General features: G+C 51.5%; 1 protein-coding gene across 2 annotated transcripts in view; it reads left to right on the top strand.

The window, feature by feature from the left end:
• The window catches only part of GNAO1 (G protein subunit alpha o1), a 130,109-nt gene that overhangs the window by 90,755 nt on the left and 22,897 nt on the right, over positions 1-16,457 (top strand). For both annotated transcript variants that reach the window (XM_050311066.1, XM_050311067.1), the window contains exons 5-6: positions 13,469-13,597; positions 14,256-14,385. In XM_050311066.1, coding sequence (XP_050167023.1) covers positions 13,469-13,597; positions 14,256-14,385 — 259 coding nt within the window. The remainder of the gene's footprint in view (positions 1-13,468; positions 13,598-14,255; positions 14,386-16,457) is intronic.

Here is a 16,457-nt window from a genome sequence, read left to right as displayed (position 1 = left end):
ATTCAGCAGAGCTCCAGTGCTTTGCTCACTGCCTTTCCATGGGAAATGCCAAATTCAGCAGCCAGCTCTGCTAAAAACTCAGCACTGCTGTGGATGTGGATCCTGCAGGCAAAAACTGGTGGTACAGTGTCGTCACTTCCCCTCTTCTAATCCTTCTTTACCCCCAAAATGTCTCTAAAATCTGTCTGAAGAGACCTAGGAGATACAGGCTGCACTGCAGAGAAGCTCCATGGGTAGTTCATTCCTTGGAGACAAAGATGTAGCAGCACCTGCCACCTCCCTGACATTTTTCATTGCTGTGTTGCATCGTAGCAGTGTTGTCTTTGGCCTGGGGATTAGTGAAATCTTGACATCCTGACTAAATAAATTGCTATTTAATGACCCACGATACCAATCAGGGCTGTCCCCATTATGGCAAAGCTCCCACGGGGAGGGAGGGAGCCGGGGTGGTTCACTCTGCCTGGAGGAGGGAGCGCTGCAGGAATTTGGGAACAATCTCTTCTCTTCTCACATTTTGCGAAGTGAGAGGAGCAGCCAGCACCACCCATAAACACAGCACAGGGCATCCTCCCCCCAGGAAACCTGCTGAACCGTCGTCCTGAACCCCGGATAATCTGTTCTCGGCTCCGCCTGACAGACCCAACAGGAATTTCTTCCTGCCTGGCGAAGGGCTGTGGGTGACAGATTCGGCACAGAAAGATTGGACTTTTTTTGGCTGAGTATTTGTGTATTTTTAGGCTGCAATGTCCTTACGAAACCAGCTGGAGCTGGCAGGCTGCCACCAAGGGTTGGGGTTGGGTTTTTCTGCTCGGTTCAGTTTGGTTTTTGGCTGCAGCCCCCAGTGCTGGCTGCCCCCTGCTCTGCTCTTCCAGGCAGCACTCACACCCTGCACTGAGCCCACCACCCCTGCCGTCTCCCCCCTCTCCAGGCTCTCCTGGGAACCTGCAGCCCCCGCTCCTCCTCTCCTGCAGAGCCAAGGAATCCAAGCCTTGTCGTACCCCGCAGCCCCAGCCCTGCCAGACCTGCAGCATCCCTCGCTGGGGTGAGGGCAGGTGCCCTCTGAGAGCTGTGCAGGTTGGCTCTTGGGGCATCCTGTTGCTCTCAGAAGCTCCCTGGGGGACGGGGTCGCTCTGGCAAGGTCAGCCCAGCCCTTGTCCTGCCCCTGCTCAGGACATGTGCAGTTGGGCAGGCCCACAGGGATGTGCAGTTGCTGCCATTCATCCCCCCACCCTCTCTGGGAGCCAGCCAATATACAAACACCCCCCTTCCTGCTAGAAGAGTGCAGCATCCCCGTGCTCAGGGTTTGGAGTTTTATCCAAAATCCAAGTTCAGGGTTAGGAGTTAAATCCAAAGCTTAACTCCTCATTTTTCAATATATATTAAGACAACCACTGACATATTGCTTTTATCTGCTCTTCCTAAACCCTTTGGCTTGTACTTTAAAGCCTTTTGTCTGTGAACAGGACAGCTGGAAAGTCCTTTTCATTTCCTTAAGCAAATAGTCCATCTAATATCCCCCCTTGAGGGGCTGAGGCTTTAGGAGGGAACAAAAATGAAGGGAAAGAAAAAAGGATGTGGTGAACACTGTGACATGCCACACAATCACAGGACTCAGCAATGATGATTTGAGGTGGCAGATTTCATGAAGGGAGGGTGGCACAGCCCTGGCAGGAAGGCAGAGCCCCCAGGCCCCCCCAGAGCCCCTGGTGCCTGCTGGTCAGAGACAAGGCTGAAGCTCCTGGTCTCAGTTGCCAGTGGGGACAGCGGGCACTGTCCTGTTCATGAGCAGGGGCACCTGTTGGGGTGGGTGTGCATGGGTGTCCTGGAGGAGACCGGCACCAGGGGCATTTGGGCACAGCCAGTGTGGGTGGGAAGGGCTGTGCTGTTCCTCGGGGTCCAGCACAGCCCTGTGGAGAGCAGCAGGCACAGCTGTTCCTAGCACCATTCCTGCAGCTCCCCAGGGTCGGCAGGACAGGGGGACACAGGCACTGCCCGGCTGGGGCACAGCCAGGGCTGGGGCAGTGCCAGGGATGGCCCTCCTGCCTCCTCCCTCTCTTGGAAACCTGCCAAGGGGTTGGTTTGTCCCTGTGTTTCCCCTGGGCACACGCAGATGAGAGGAGCATTGATTTGGGCAGGGGAGCCAAGGGCAGGTGAACGTGGTGCTGCTCTCCTGCCGCTCTCCTGGCAGGCTGGGCGTGAGCCAACACGTCTATCAGCCAACCTGATACACTGCAGGCAGATTTTTTACCTCCTCCTACTATTAACGTTTTTTCTTTTTATTTTTGCCCAAACACACTGGTTGGGACTACCCAGTGCTAGGTCCATATCAGTCCATTCATCCACACACTGTTACAGTGAAAATAACACAGAGACTGTCAGCTGACACCAGGCACTGTGATTTCATCTTCCCCAGGCATGTTCCTTGCTTTCAGACCACTGGCATAACACAAACCCACAACTCCTGTTTTGTCAACCCCCTCAGAAGACCCTGTAACTCCCCCCCTGCCTCCCCACCTGCCCCAGCTCAGGTTCCTGGGATAATTCTGCTCTGTGTTTGGTGGTGAGTCCAAGCCTTGCTGGGGATTTACAATGCACTTCACCCTGTTGTAGTGCCTTCCTTCCTGGGCTACGTGTGCACCCCAGCATTGAAAAGAAATTCAGTGCCCTAAAATTGCAAGCCAGGCCATGAAACATCATGTGAGCAGTCACTGGAGCTCTGAGGCTTTGACAGCACTTTTAATAGCATAAATTGGAATTTCTCAATCCCTCAGTACTGCTCTTGGTATATAAGGTTTGGTGATAGTATAAAAACCATTTCCAAATCCTCCTTCAGGAAAATACCAGCCAGTACATCCTACCAAGCAGCATTAATGTCAGTTTAAACATTTTCAGTTAAACAGCTCCACGGTCTTGCAGTCCCAAATATGAGAAATTCTGCACCAGGGAGTGTGCTGAGCAGTGAGGCCAAATCTGCAATGGGCAGGAACGGGAGAAGGAAAGGGAAGGAGGAGGCTGATGCTACCTACAGATGCTGAGAGCTGGGAACCAGTAACAGAGTCCAGGCAAAAACCTCTGCTTAAATTAAACTAACCTTGGAAGCATCAACTTGGCATGGAGAAATCCCCAGAGGACCTTCTCATTGAGCAAAAATGCGTAAATGAAAAAAATGACACAGATACAGAAGCTACAAAAAAAAAGTCAGGAAAAAAGGCTCCACATTTCTGCCCAGGAGCTCAACCACCTGCACCCTGCCCAGGGTGGAAGAGCCTCCTCCCCACATGTGACAAAGAGCTGCCTGTCCTATCCCCTGTCTGCATGCAGTCCCACCTGCACACAGTGTCCAGCACTGGACATTCCTGCGTCTGAGCAGCCTCTCCCCACCTGTGGCTGCTCCCTGGGCAGGGCTGGACGGGTGTCCCCTTTTCCTGTGCTTCCCAGCATCAGTGGAACTCCCTCTGAAGGGGGGCACAGGGGCAGGGCAGCGTGGCTCAGCCCTGCTGCTTTCATTCAAACATCTGCAATCGCTGTGGGAGGCTTCAGAACATCTGCTTGGAATAGCTGGTAGTAAATAGAAAATGTGCTAGATGCAGAGGTCACCCACATGGCCTGTTCATCTTACCAGGGGTTTCTCTGACTGCAGTGCAGGCACCCTGAGTGCCCGAAGGAGCTGCCCAAATCTCTGCTCTGCCGCTCCTGTCTGCTCATCCCACATTTATCTTCCCTTGCCCCAGAGCAGAAGTACCACCGGAGATCTGTCAGCTGTGCTTTGACCCTGCTGACTCTGGTTGATGTGTTGCTGCTTTGCACCAGCTTGACAAGAAATGTGGGTGCAGGATTAGCAGCAGTGTCCTCTCTGCAGTCCCAGCAAAGAGCATCACGGAGCAGGACATCCCACGGTGACAGTGGGGACAAGCAGCTTTGCTCCCTGGGAGGGGAGAGCCCCTCTGAATATATAACTCACATCAACAGGGGAGACCTGAAGGGAAATTGGCCAATATCCAGTCTCTTCCTTTCCACGTGCTACCTCCCATCCCCTGCCAGGTGTTCCCATAACAGCACAGCCACATCACGCACCTCTGTGGCTGCGGCTGCGGTCCCAGCTGCTCCCTCTGTGCCACAGCGTGGCACGTCCTGCTGGCTCCCTGCCCCTGCATGCCAGGCCTGGCCACGTGGCAGATGATCCCAGGAACGCTGGCTGCCTGCTCCCTTTCTCTACAGTGCTTCACCTCCTTCCTTTTCCTCACTCATGCCTTCATCTCCTCAGTCCTCAGCCCCGGGGACGGGTGGGTCATGCAGTGAGGGTGTGAAGATCCCACATGAACAACATTTATGGGGTGCAAAGGGATAACCAACAGTGCAGATAGGACCCAGACCCACCCTGCAGCCCTCCCTGTATGCACCTAAGTGGGCAATCCTGGGATTCAGGGGTTATTTCTATTTTCACTTTGCAGTGGGAGCCAAAAATCTCTTTATTTTGAGAAGCTTCAAACATTGATTGGATACGGCTGATCCTTCCATCAGCTGGTGCAGTGCCACCAGATGAATAAATCTTGCATGCATCTGTAATTACTGCTTAGCTTGTGTTTAAATGCAGTGTCATTGATCTGCAGAACTCATCAAAATCCGTATGGGGATGCATGAAATTATATTGGATGAAGCAGAAAAGTACATGACAACATCCATTTTCAGCCTTGTTTGTTCGTCAGAAGAAAAAGAAAGCATTTATTTATCTCTATTCAAATTCTTGCGTTAAATTGTGATTTAATCATCAATTATAACACCATTTTATGGGCTGCTCTTTATGTAGGGAATATATTTCTTTCTTATAATAGGCCCTAATATAATACCTTAAATTTCTACCAGCCTTTCAGTATCTGCCCCTACATGGGCAAAATCCCTATGAAAAGCATGGAAGAATATTGCTTAAGGGTTGTAAAACTCAATTATGGAAAGGCCTTGTGGTCAAAGCTCCTGACTGCAGTTTAGGGAACCCAGAGTGACTTCCAAGTGCCACCACAGACTTCCCATCGTGTCCTCAGGCAAGTCCTCCATCCCTTCAGTGCTTTTATTGCTCCCAAAGCAAGGGTGATGAACAGCATTTCCCTGCTCCAGGGGGAGGCTGGGAGCACACATCAATCCTGAGGAGCTCCAGCAGCAGGGAGCAAGGACAAGCTCGTGCTGAGCAGCCATCTGCTCGAGGTGCCCTCCTCCCCTCCTGCAGGCAAGAGGAAGCTCACCAAAAGCATTTACTGGCAATAAAGCCCACGTTGTCTGGAAGAACTCCTGATGTTTTCCAGACCTAAGGCTGCTCTGGCCCAGCTCCATCCTCCCACTGCAGGGGGAGTGCTCCTGGGTCCATTCAGCGTTCTCCCACGAGCAGGCAGGACCCACCTGGGTCACTGCAGCACCTCAGCCCGCAGCTCCCGGGAGATGTGGCCACTGACAGGTCCACAGGCAGGCAGCACAGGCTGCCTCTGGCAGGGACATGTCCCCAGGGCACAGGGAAAGGCTGCACAATCTCAGGTGCAGAGACAGCTGTCCCCAGCCCTGGTGGAGGGACATTCCTCCGAGGGGCATCCTCAGCTCATTTCCCACAGAGCCACCCCAGCTCTGGGGCTGTCCTGTCCCATAAGGAGTATCCCAAAGGGGTTTTATCATGCTCATGTCCCAAGGATCAGCCCACTCCTGCAGAGACCTGGCAGCAACCTGAACCACTGTCTGGAGGATTGCAGGAGCCTAATCCCAGGAGTGGGTGTGTGGTGACAGACTAGGATTGCAGACCTCTGAGGTTGCTTCTGCCAATAAAAGGGACAAAGGAAGGGTGGGGGGTCAGCAGGACCTCCCTGTCAGTGCAGCCTGGCCCAGCTGACAGGTTTTCCTGGTGGGAACAATCGAGCTATTTTGATACATGACAAACAAATCTTCCCCTAACAATGATTCAGCTGAACATCTCCTAAAGGGATGAGAAGCTCCATGAATTTTCCCTTATGTGTCTCTGCTTCTGGATCCAGCCTGGACCGAAATCAGAGTGCTGCAACACCACAGGCAGGGCTGTTCTTGGAGGAGCCTCAGCCTGACAGGTGCTGAGAAGGACCAGAAAGCCCATTTGGGTGGCACAGGTTTTGCATGCCCGAGAGATCCACCTGTGTCTGCCATAACCGAGATATTTTGAACGTGCAGCCAAGGGTAAAATTTCCAGGTCTTGCTTTTGCTACCTGTGGGTCACATCTGTCCATGGCAGAGCACCAGCTAACTTTGGTCCCCATGTTTTGTGGCAGGGATGCCACAAAAGTGGGATTTGAAAGCAGAAATCCCCATAGCTTGCTAATAGATCAGGAAAATGGACAGATGAGAAGATCCAGAGATATGATTCCCTCTCCATCGCTAGCAACACGTCTCCCTCAGCAGGGTGAGTGGATAAATGAGGCCCCTGAATGCAGCCAGCTCCTGACAGACCCACCCCACTCCTCATAATTGCACCATGGTCCAGCCATGGACATCCTCCAGCTTCTGGATGGGAGGGCACAGATCTCATTAACTGGGGTTTTCCTGCACAGCATTACATCTGAATCCCTCAGCGGTGCTGTCCCTGCTGCAGACAGACACCTAGCACTACAAAACTGCAGCTGTAGCTGATTTTTTCCTTCCAGCTTAGAAAAGGAGATGTTAATGCTACTTCCCCAACTGCCACAAGTGTGTAAATACACTCCCAGGCCTTTGTGCACACCCTGATGAATATCTCTGGCCAGCGGGCTGATTAAAAGGTTAAAGTCTGTGGGACTGGTTTCATCTGCGGTCCCAGCTGTCTGCTTTCCAGGATTGAAGTAATTCTGAACAATTAGCTCATTTGGCCTTGGGGCCAAATGTAACCAAATGTAATGGGCTGCCCTGTGCTGTGAGAGCACTGGGGCGAGCGATGCTCCTGCTCTGTGTCCTGTTGGGAGCTGTGGCACGGCAAGCTGGGTGTGTTGATGTCTCTCCCCTGGTGGGGCTGAGCAGATGCCTGTGAATGCACCAGGAGCCCTGCTGCAGCACAGGGCCTGCATGCTCTGAGCAGGGGCTCCATCCCATAACAAGCCCTTCATTTTCCCGAACTCCCCGGGGCTTATTTTTAGGCCCTCCTTTTCTTTCCTTCCTTTCTTCTTTTTACAGTACAGAAAAATCATCAGCTCCACTGTCAGCAGGTTTGTAACAGCAGTCCTGGAGCGAAGGAAAAAAAAAGCTTCAAACCTACTGACTGTTGCATAAAGGTTTTGGCACGGATCCTGTCACTCCCAGGGTTCTGAGTCCCACCATTCCCATCCCTTCTCTGTCCTTCGGAGCTGGGTGCCAGAGGGCAGCAGGGCTCCCTCCTTTCCCCACCCCAGACAGGATTCAGGACGTGAGGAAAACCCTCTCCTCTGTGGTGGAAGGCTCCAAAGTGCTTCCACGCAGGTTAAGATGCTTCCCAGGGGATGTGCAGAGGTCTACAGAGATGTCTACATAGAAATAAGTGGGGGATAGGAAGAAAGAGAGAGGACAGCTGTTCCCATTCAAAAATTAACAAAGTTAAACTCCGACATGGCAGTTTAAAAACCAGAAAGAGGCAGGTTTTTACAGACAGGGTAGCTGAGCTGGGAAATTCCTTGCTGCAGATGTGGCTGTTGGAAGTTTAAATTGCTGTTAAAAGGCAAATTTCTGGAAGCAGAATCACTGAGGGGTAATAAATATAAAGATATAACGGTTCTCTTTGAAACTCTGTTATCCATATGAAGCACTGGAGGCTGGGAAAGCTGAGTGCTGCATACTTGCCCTGTGTTTGTACTCCTCTCAACATCTACTCTTGGACACTGGCTAAGCTAGGTGAGTCACTGATCTCATCCAGACACATTCTTTTCCTCCTTTGTAAGGGTTTCAGTATGTAAAATTAACAAAATCTTTATCATCCCCTCTTACATCCCATCCAATTTTCAGACTTCACTTCATCAGAAAGATGAGCCCACATCTGCTTTCCCAGGGCCCCTCCAAACCCCTGTCTGAGTGGGTTGTTAGTGCTGGATTTTCCTCCAAAGGCCATCTCTGCCCCCACCAGAGCTCTCTGGTCACAACCTCAAACCATAACACAGTGGTCTTTTATTCCAGCAGTGAGGGGACCATCATACATTGCTGACCAAACCAGCACCCATGAGCAAAGCCAGCAGCTCACACCTGGAGACCCCTCATGCCCTGAAGAATCTTTGTTAAGTGGTTGCTATTTAGTAACTGTGCTCATCCAAATGTGATGCTAAAAATTATTCTGGATCCAGTCATGCCTTGGAAAATTGCAAGTCTAACTAGGACAGCTAAACTCCAACCCCCTTTTGTTCATTCCTTCTGCCTATCATTAGTATTAATATCAACTTGTCAAGTTGATGTACAAGTCCTGTACAGCCCTGCTTCAGTGCAGGGCAAAAATAAAGGCATCAAAAAGCAGCATCCCTTCTGTCACCTTCTTTAATAGCAGGGACCATCCTCCTCATTTCCCAAGGGAGAGTAGTGAAAACCCATGGCATCCAGCAAGGTTCTTTCAGGAAAGCAACCCCAGTAATCCCTGAGCCTGGTGACTGTCACTGTCAGCAGCCTGCAAGAAGCAGGCACAGAACTGACGTGTCCACGGGTTGGATTTAGCTGGGGCAGGGGAGCTGGGGAGTGTCCATGCTGGTGTCTCATCTGCTTGGGTATGAGATGAGATTTTCATTAGGAGTAGAGGCAGGACAGCAGAACCTGCCATGTAATTCATGGGATTCCCATCAAGGCAGGACTGGCTGATCAGGGAATACTGCCAGAAACACAAAACATGTTGCCCAAAGTCCAGGAGCAAATTCCCAAGACCACCCTTCCCTGGGCTGGGCTGAGAAAACACCAGACAATGTTCTTGCTCTCTCAGCTGAGTTCCTTATCCCCTGTGATCTTTTCCCTGCCTGCCATAACCCACCTGGAGCACCAAGGAACAGGATGTTCCACCTTTGTCAGGGGGACAGGAGGGCTCTGCCCAGGTGTGTGTGCTCATCACAGTCCCTACCCTTAGGTAGGATTGATCCTGAAGGGACACAGTGCCACTGCTTGGCCACATTTCAAGCCTTTGGTAACTGAGGATTATTTCAGTGACATCGCTGCTGTGTGTGCTGGATAGCTGCTGGATTCTGAGGATGGGCTGGGCTTGATTTTCCCCCTTCCCCTAAAATATTGCAGCAGATGTGGCTGGAAAAACACTGTGGTGCCATGACCTCTGGGTGCTTGGCCAGCACCAGCTGCCCTGGGCAGCCAAACCAACCTGGATCACAGCTGCAGTGCCCACAGTTTTTTCCTCCAGTAGGAGATACTGGCAGAGTTCACTGTGCTGATGTAGAGGCACTCCTGACACTCCCTAAACCCAGTGCTAGCCCTCTGAATCCTTCCTTTATGGTCACTAAATATGAAATGGTTTTGATGCTAAATGTACATGGATTTGTGTGTTCATTGGTGGAAGAAAGGAGGAAGGGAAGGTGGAAGCTAAGATCACAGACAGGTGGCCTTCCAGTCATGAGTGAGGAAGGAGTGCTCCAGTGGAGACATCTTTACATAAGCATCCAGATTTGGATGAGATGGATCCTGCTTGTGACAACCTTGATTAAAAACTCAGCATTTGCCAGGACACAGTGTTGGAGCTGCCCCTTGAGTGCCTCAGTACACAGAGTCCAAAATAACTGCAGTGACTCAGCTGTGTGTTGACAAGTGGGGATCTGCTTCCTCAGTCAAATCCAAGGCAAGCCATGGAGCTGGGGCTGGGGTATCCCGTGCACACAGGGCCTTTCCTTCACGGAGGAGACGTGCCAGAGGTCAGGACCGCCGGGATGGAGGAGCTGCTGGGAAGGTGGCACTGTCTCCAGGCTTGCTGTCCTGAAATCCCATCCCTGCTCCCTGCAGACCTGCCCCAGACCAGGACCCAGCTGTGGCTGCTGCTGCAGCGCAGCTTGTCGAGCGCTGAGGACGTGAGCTCAGCACTGGCAGTGTGAGCACCTCAGGTGTGCGCAGGGAGAGCTGGATGCTGCCTGCAAAGAGACTGCCACAGTGTCACCCTGGAGGCAAGAAAAGCCCAGCAGATGTGCACCCATCTCATGGCCATTAACCTCAGCAGATGTGAACGTGCTTCTGTGTGAGCTCTGCCGCAGGTATCCAGCCTTGACCACAGCCTGCAGCCCCAGCTGCGCTTCTTCAGCCAGGAAGGCAGCCAGTGGAGCCTTTGGCATGGGCAGCACAGGCCTGGGAGAAGTTCCTGTGGTGGCAGAGAGCCTGGGGAGGGGTCCCTGAGCACACACTGCACGTAGGCTGCTGCCACCAGGCTCTTCCCGTGGGACAACTTGGACTAAAGTCCTTTTTCCATGCGGTGTCTCTGGCGTCAACAGTGCTGCTCCCACATGCTGTGGTAGTGAAGGAAGGTGCAGTGACTGTGGAGATATTCACTATCAGCTAGTCTGTGTAGAGCTCCTGCACTTCCTAGCCTCCCTTCAATGAGCTCCTCTCCCTGGAATTGGGAATTGCCATTTCTTCTGCGTTTTGCTTTTAGCAGCATAATAAAGTTGGGCTTCACCTCCCTGAGCCCGATGAACTGAGTGACTCAGAAACCTGCAATCTGCTTCAAAACAAAGCATTTAAGATAAAAGATGTAAGTAGTAATGGAGCTACTCAGCTCGGGAGCAGAAATGCTGGAGGGTTACTCATGTGCTCTCTTCTAACCTTCATTTTAACCCTTGCAAACCCTGGGCAGGGCAGGCTGCTGTGTCATTTCAGAGATGCCTCCAGCCCAGCGTGCAATCCCTGGAGCTGGGCAGCAGAAGTGCTCTGATGCCAACCCCGATGATGTGGAGGAGGAAGAGCTGAGCTCTCTCTCCACGGCCCCCAAAGTGCTCTTCTTTGTGCTGGTTAAACAGATGCCAGCTTCTGAGGGGATTATGTGTCACCCAGCCTGTTGGCTGTGACAACCAATTATCATCTCCTGCAGCAGTTTGGCCTCGAGATTTGCGGTTCAGAGGGCACACCCACGAGCACTGCCATCCAGTGCCACGTGTAGCGATTTGTCCCCACTTGGGGACACCAAAGAGGTGGCACCCCCGGGGCACCCTGTGCTCCCCTGGCTCAGGCTCACACCAGCAAACCAGCAGGTCCTTCCGAGCACCAGTGAAACCTCAGAGGCACCTCCAGCAGGAGCCAAGGAGAAGAAGCAGCAGCCAAAATCAGCTCACCATCCAAACAGCAGCCTGCCTGAGCTCCCCGTTCCTGCAGCTGGGTGTCAGCATGGCAGCCAGGCCAGGCTCCTGCAGCTGAGCCTCACAGGGCACACACCAGCAGGGTCCAGTTCAGCTGCAGCCAAATCCAGGGGAAAGAATATCTGCTGCAGCTTGAGGTGGGAGACATTCCAGGGGAGAGCAGCCAGAGGAGCAAAACCAGTTACGGAATGCAGCCTCAAAACCAACACTGAAAATATTGTATAACTTCATATAAATTGATGGCTGACCCTCGTCAAGACTCCCAGGAACAGATGAAAAGCAGATCCAGGCAACTGAAAGAATTTAAGTCCTTGAGAAACACGCAGAGAGTGGTGGAAAAGATGGGAGATGAGGGAAGAGATGAAGAGGGAAGTTAAAAGAAAAGGCAGAGGGTGTGTTGACAGACAAGTATCCACTTTTTAGCATCACCTTGCAGTGTTTGGATGGTGAGGACAGAGGAGAGCCTGTATCTCCAAGCCCCAGCACTGCAGGGCTGCCTCGGTCCGCGGGGCCATGTGAAGAGATGCAGCTGCCTCTTAAATAACAGCAGTGACACCAGTTGTGAATAGATGAGTGATCGTGGCTTCAGCCGTCACAGCAGAGGATCTGATTTCAAATGAAGCCCCATTCATCCACCCAGGGCCCATCATAAGGTTATTAAGGGAGCATCTGTCACAAAACCACAATGCCTTTAAATGCTTGGAAAAGGGCACAGCAAAAATCAGCCTGCTCAGCTTATATACTTTTTTCTCTGGGTGATGTGATTCTTGGAATTCCGTAGCAAAAATAAATTATAAATAAGATGGGTAAGGAAAATACATGATGTGAGCAGGGGGAGGTTTGGTTTTGACCTTAGCATAGAGTTTGGCTGTGTGTTTGTTGTTCCAGCCTAGTGGGGTAGGCGGGAAAGACAGGGCCAGGGAGTTTTCTTGGGTAGCAGAGTGCACAGCCCCAGCACAGCAGGTTCTGCTCTGGAGCCCTGGCTCAGAGCACTCCCTCCAGGACGCAAATGGAAAGCCATTCCCTGGTTTTGGGTGCAGAAGGGAAAGCATCTCCAGCAGCAGGACAGGGCCAAGTTCAGGCCAAGCAGGATATGCTGTGGCAAGACACAGGAGGCTGGGGAGGTGATTTCATTTTTCATCACGACTAAATCCACACTCTGTGTTTTAAACAAATCACATTTAAGAGAAATTGGAGTGTCTGTGTGCAGCCTTAGCAGTGGTGAGAGAGATGTCACTGTGTGATGCAGCTCCCTGTTTATAATTCATATTAAAGTGTAATCCAAATTCCTCTTTTCTTTATAAATTGTTTTGGAAAATTGTCTTGAATGTGGATGGGAAAATGAATTGTGGTCATATGTGTGAATCTGTTGGGTTCCTCTACAGAAATATTTCATGCCCAAAACCAGGACTTCCTACCCCAAGTTTCAGCCTAGGGGGGCATTACCTGTGTTCATAGATTTTAAGCCTAGAGCAGAATAAAGTTTCATGTTTTAAAACTGTCCAAGTGCTCTAGAAAGCTAAATCTCCCCTGTACCCCCCTACAAAGCCCAGGTTGTACTCCCAGATTATCGCCATCTGAGTGGGGCCCTGGTTTCTGTCCAAGTGCTGCATCTCCCGCAGCCCCAGCCCTGGGCTGGCTTTCAGACTGAGGCAGTGACTCACTTGGGCAGCTTCATCTCCCTCCATCTGAGCTGACTGAAAGCAAGGCATCCCACTGGGCATGGCATCTCCCTCCCTTCCCAGCACAGACAGAGCCATCTCCCCAGGGGGACTCGACCTGTGTGTTCTGGGAGCAAGACCTGTGTGCTCCAGCCTCTTCTCTGAATAAACCCTGGCAGAAAAGCGTGTGTGTGTACAGAGTCCAGCACAATGGACCAACTGGGACCTTTGTCCCCCAGGGAATAAAAATAGCAAGTAATATTAAAACTGTGTATTTTCACAGATTGCAATCAGGACTCACAACACAACCCACTTAATTTCCTGCTTTCAGTTCACTATCAGATTTTATGCTTAGGTTAGTGGGGTTTGTTTTTCCCCAGAATAGGATTTTTTTTTTCCCCTGTAACTACAATATATTCAGCCATGAAAAATGAGATTGAAAAAGATTAATAGGAAGCCGAAGGATTCATCTGAGATATTGACAAAGATTACTGTGTGCCTTATTCTTATCTGTTTTCTTTTCCTTTTCCCTTTTTCTCTCAGCTACCTAGACAGCTTAGATCGAATCGGAGCTGCAGACTACCAGCCCACGGAGCAGGACATCCTCCGGACCAGGGTCAAGACAACTGGCATCGTAGAAACCCATTTCACATTCAAAAACCTCCACTTCAGGTTAGTCTAAAACTGCACAGTGAGTTTTCAGAACTATTTATCGCAGGGTTTCACCGCAGTACCTAAAGGAGAAGTTGTTGAGTTGCTGGTCAGTGCATGGACAGCTCTGACTGCAGAGGACATGGAGTTTTGGAGGGTCAACAATATGAAATGTTTGGTCTTGAAAGTCACTGCCTGTAAGGCAGAAGCTCATGGCAGCTTCTTCTAAGCCAAGCAACACCTCTTTGTTGAAAAGTGTCATGTGAGATTGACCCCCAAGTCCAATCAAGCTTCATAAATGTGAAACTGTTTGGCCAGATCTTTCCCTGAGTTGGCTCCGTCCCGTGCAGTTACTGCTGTGCATTGACCCGCAAGATCCCAGCCAGCAGAGAGAAGGGGGCATGAGGACAGAGGGCCATGCACAGAGAGTGTTTAGAGCATATAAACTCCAGAGCATAAGGTCTGCACCCCCACAGACCCTTTGGGACCCAGCTGCTGCTGAGGCTATCCCAAAAATCCCCACATCCCGATCTGTCACTGCTCCTCCCGGTCCTCCTCGCACCCATTGCTTTGCATTCGGAGCCTTCCAGGGCCCCCGTGGCCGGAAAATGCCAAGAAAGCCAAAGTTTCCTGGTGCCTGAGAGCGAGTGGGTGCTGATGGCCCTCTCCTGTGCCGCAGGCTCTTCGACGTGGGGGGCCAGCGGTCAGAGCGCAAGAAGTGGATCCACTGCTTCGAGGATGTCACAGCCATCATTTTCTGCGTTGCGCTGAGCGGCTACGACCAGGTGCTCCACGAAGATGAAACCACGGTGAGTCTGAGCGGGTCCTGGAGGCCCCAGCACCTGTGTGTGGGATACTGCACAGCCAGCAACTCCTTGGAGACCGCCGAGCGCTCCCTGGGGTGCCACAGCTCTGGCTTTTGTCCGTCACTCCCCCTTGACTCTGAAGTCCTGGGGAGATTTGTCCTCCTCCATGCTCTCTGAAATGAAGTCTGCGTGCCCAGGTAATGCCTTCTTGCCCCGGTGAAGTCCCAGTGTTTTATTTCTGCTCTGTAGCCGACCTGTGTGTTTTCAAAATGCCTTACAAGAACCTGTGTGAGCACGAGGAGGTGCAGCACAGTGGGTGTTGAGGCAGATGTTAGGGAAGTGGTCAGGCCGTGATGCAGAGGGGCAGGGTGGCCATGCACACCCAGGGCTTGGCCTGGGAGTAGAACCCATTTCTTCAGGCTGCAGAGATTCATTTTCCTTAGCGAGAATGGAACTGTTTGATTCCTCAGGTAATTTGCTCTAGGAGGGATTTTTATGACTTCCCACTGTGACATTAGACTCAAAATACCATCTGGAAATAAAGCTGGCGAGGACCTGTGTGCTCCCTGGTATTAGAGTGCAATTAATAGGAGTGAATTGAGTACACAGAGAGGATGCAGTGGGACTCATTCCTGTACTGTGGCCGTTCATTCAGTGTAAGGGGGATGCGTGGTTTTAATGACAACTGCTGTGGGCACCCAGCTACATTTGTCTAATGAGAAGGAACTGGAGGCCATATGAGACTGAGGAAGGATTTCACTGGTGCCCAGTCTGTGGCAGTACGAGGGGTCGCTCCTGCCAGCTCTGAGGGGTTCTGTTCTGCTGGTAAAGATGTCAGGCTTACGGAAAGCTGTGGATGAGGAAGGAACCCCGCGAAAGATTGCTGTTGGGTAACGGTTGTCTTGTCCCCAAAAGACTACAGGTACTGTGGTTTCTAGCCTCTGAACCAGGTTTATGAGCTCTAGCAAACTCTTTGGTGAAGTCACCTGGTTGTTTGGATGGTGCTGAAGTCACCTGGTTGTTTGGATGGTGCTGATGCTGGAATTCAGGGTGATATTAACATCATCAGTCACAGGTTCCAAGGGAATAGCATGAAGCTGTGTCAAGGAGAGCTTTAGGCTGGAAATTAGGAAAAGGTTCTTCATTGAGAGTGTGATTGGGCAGGGGAACAGGCGCCCAGGGAAATGATCACAGCACCAAGCCTGCCAGAGTGCAGGAAGTGTTGGGACAGCACTCTCGGGCACACGGTGTGATTCTTGGGGTTGTCTTATGCAGGGCCAAGAGTTGGAGTCAATGATCCTTGTGGGTCTCTTCCAATCCAGGATATTTTATGACTCTATGATTCTGTGATCATGACTGCCTCCCTCCAGATGGGACACCCTACATCCTCTCATGTCCACTTATTTATACCCTCCACTTGTCACCTCCCTCTGACCCTGGCCCTGTAACACTGACTGGGAATGAACCAAAATCTTCTGATATGATTTGAAAAATCCAGCCATTATCTGAATACCACAGAGCTCTGCAGCCAGGCAGTGAAAACAGCCAGGAGGTACAGAACACACAGGGAGAGGGCAGGTGCAGGTGACAGGGAGCAAAGTTGTTACCTGAGCAGAGAGCAAGGTGCTCTGTAGGTGTAACTTGGACTGTGACACCTGAAGGCAGCTTTTAATACAGGTCACCTTTGGGTGCTCATCTACACAAGCCAGAGCCTGTGATTCAAAGCCACAGAGCACAAAATGGAAGGGAAGCCTGAATGCCAATGCCATTTTATAAATGTCAGGCTTAACTCCGCTCCTCTGAACCGGAGGTTAGAGCATCTCTCCTGGGGAGAGCACTGCCAGTGACTTTCCCTCACCCAGCACCACCCTGGAGACAAGCAGGGTGCCAGCTCAGCCTCCCTCCTCGAGTGCCCTGCTGCAGAAACTGGGATTTGTGCATCTCCAACCTTCCTTTTGCAGCAGGAGAGCGGGCTGGTGCAGCTCTGGCACAGTGCTGACATTTGCTTGCTATTTCAGTCCCTTTTCACAACACATTTTGGGGGATGCTGAGCAATAGGAGGGCAGAGGCAGCTG

Source organism: Myiozetetes cayanensis, unplaced genomic scaffold, assembly GCF_022539395.1.
Source record: "Myiozetetes cayanensis isolate MyiCay16 unplaced genomic scaffold, myiCay2020 scf16, whole genome shotgun sequence".
NCBI classification, from domain to species: Eukaryota; Metazoa; Chordata; class Aves; order Passeriformes; family Tyrannidae; genus Myiozetetes; species Myiozetetes cayanensis.
Note: the sequence above shows the minus strand (reverse complement) of the source record. Positions and strands in the feature narration are given on the sequence as shown.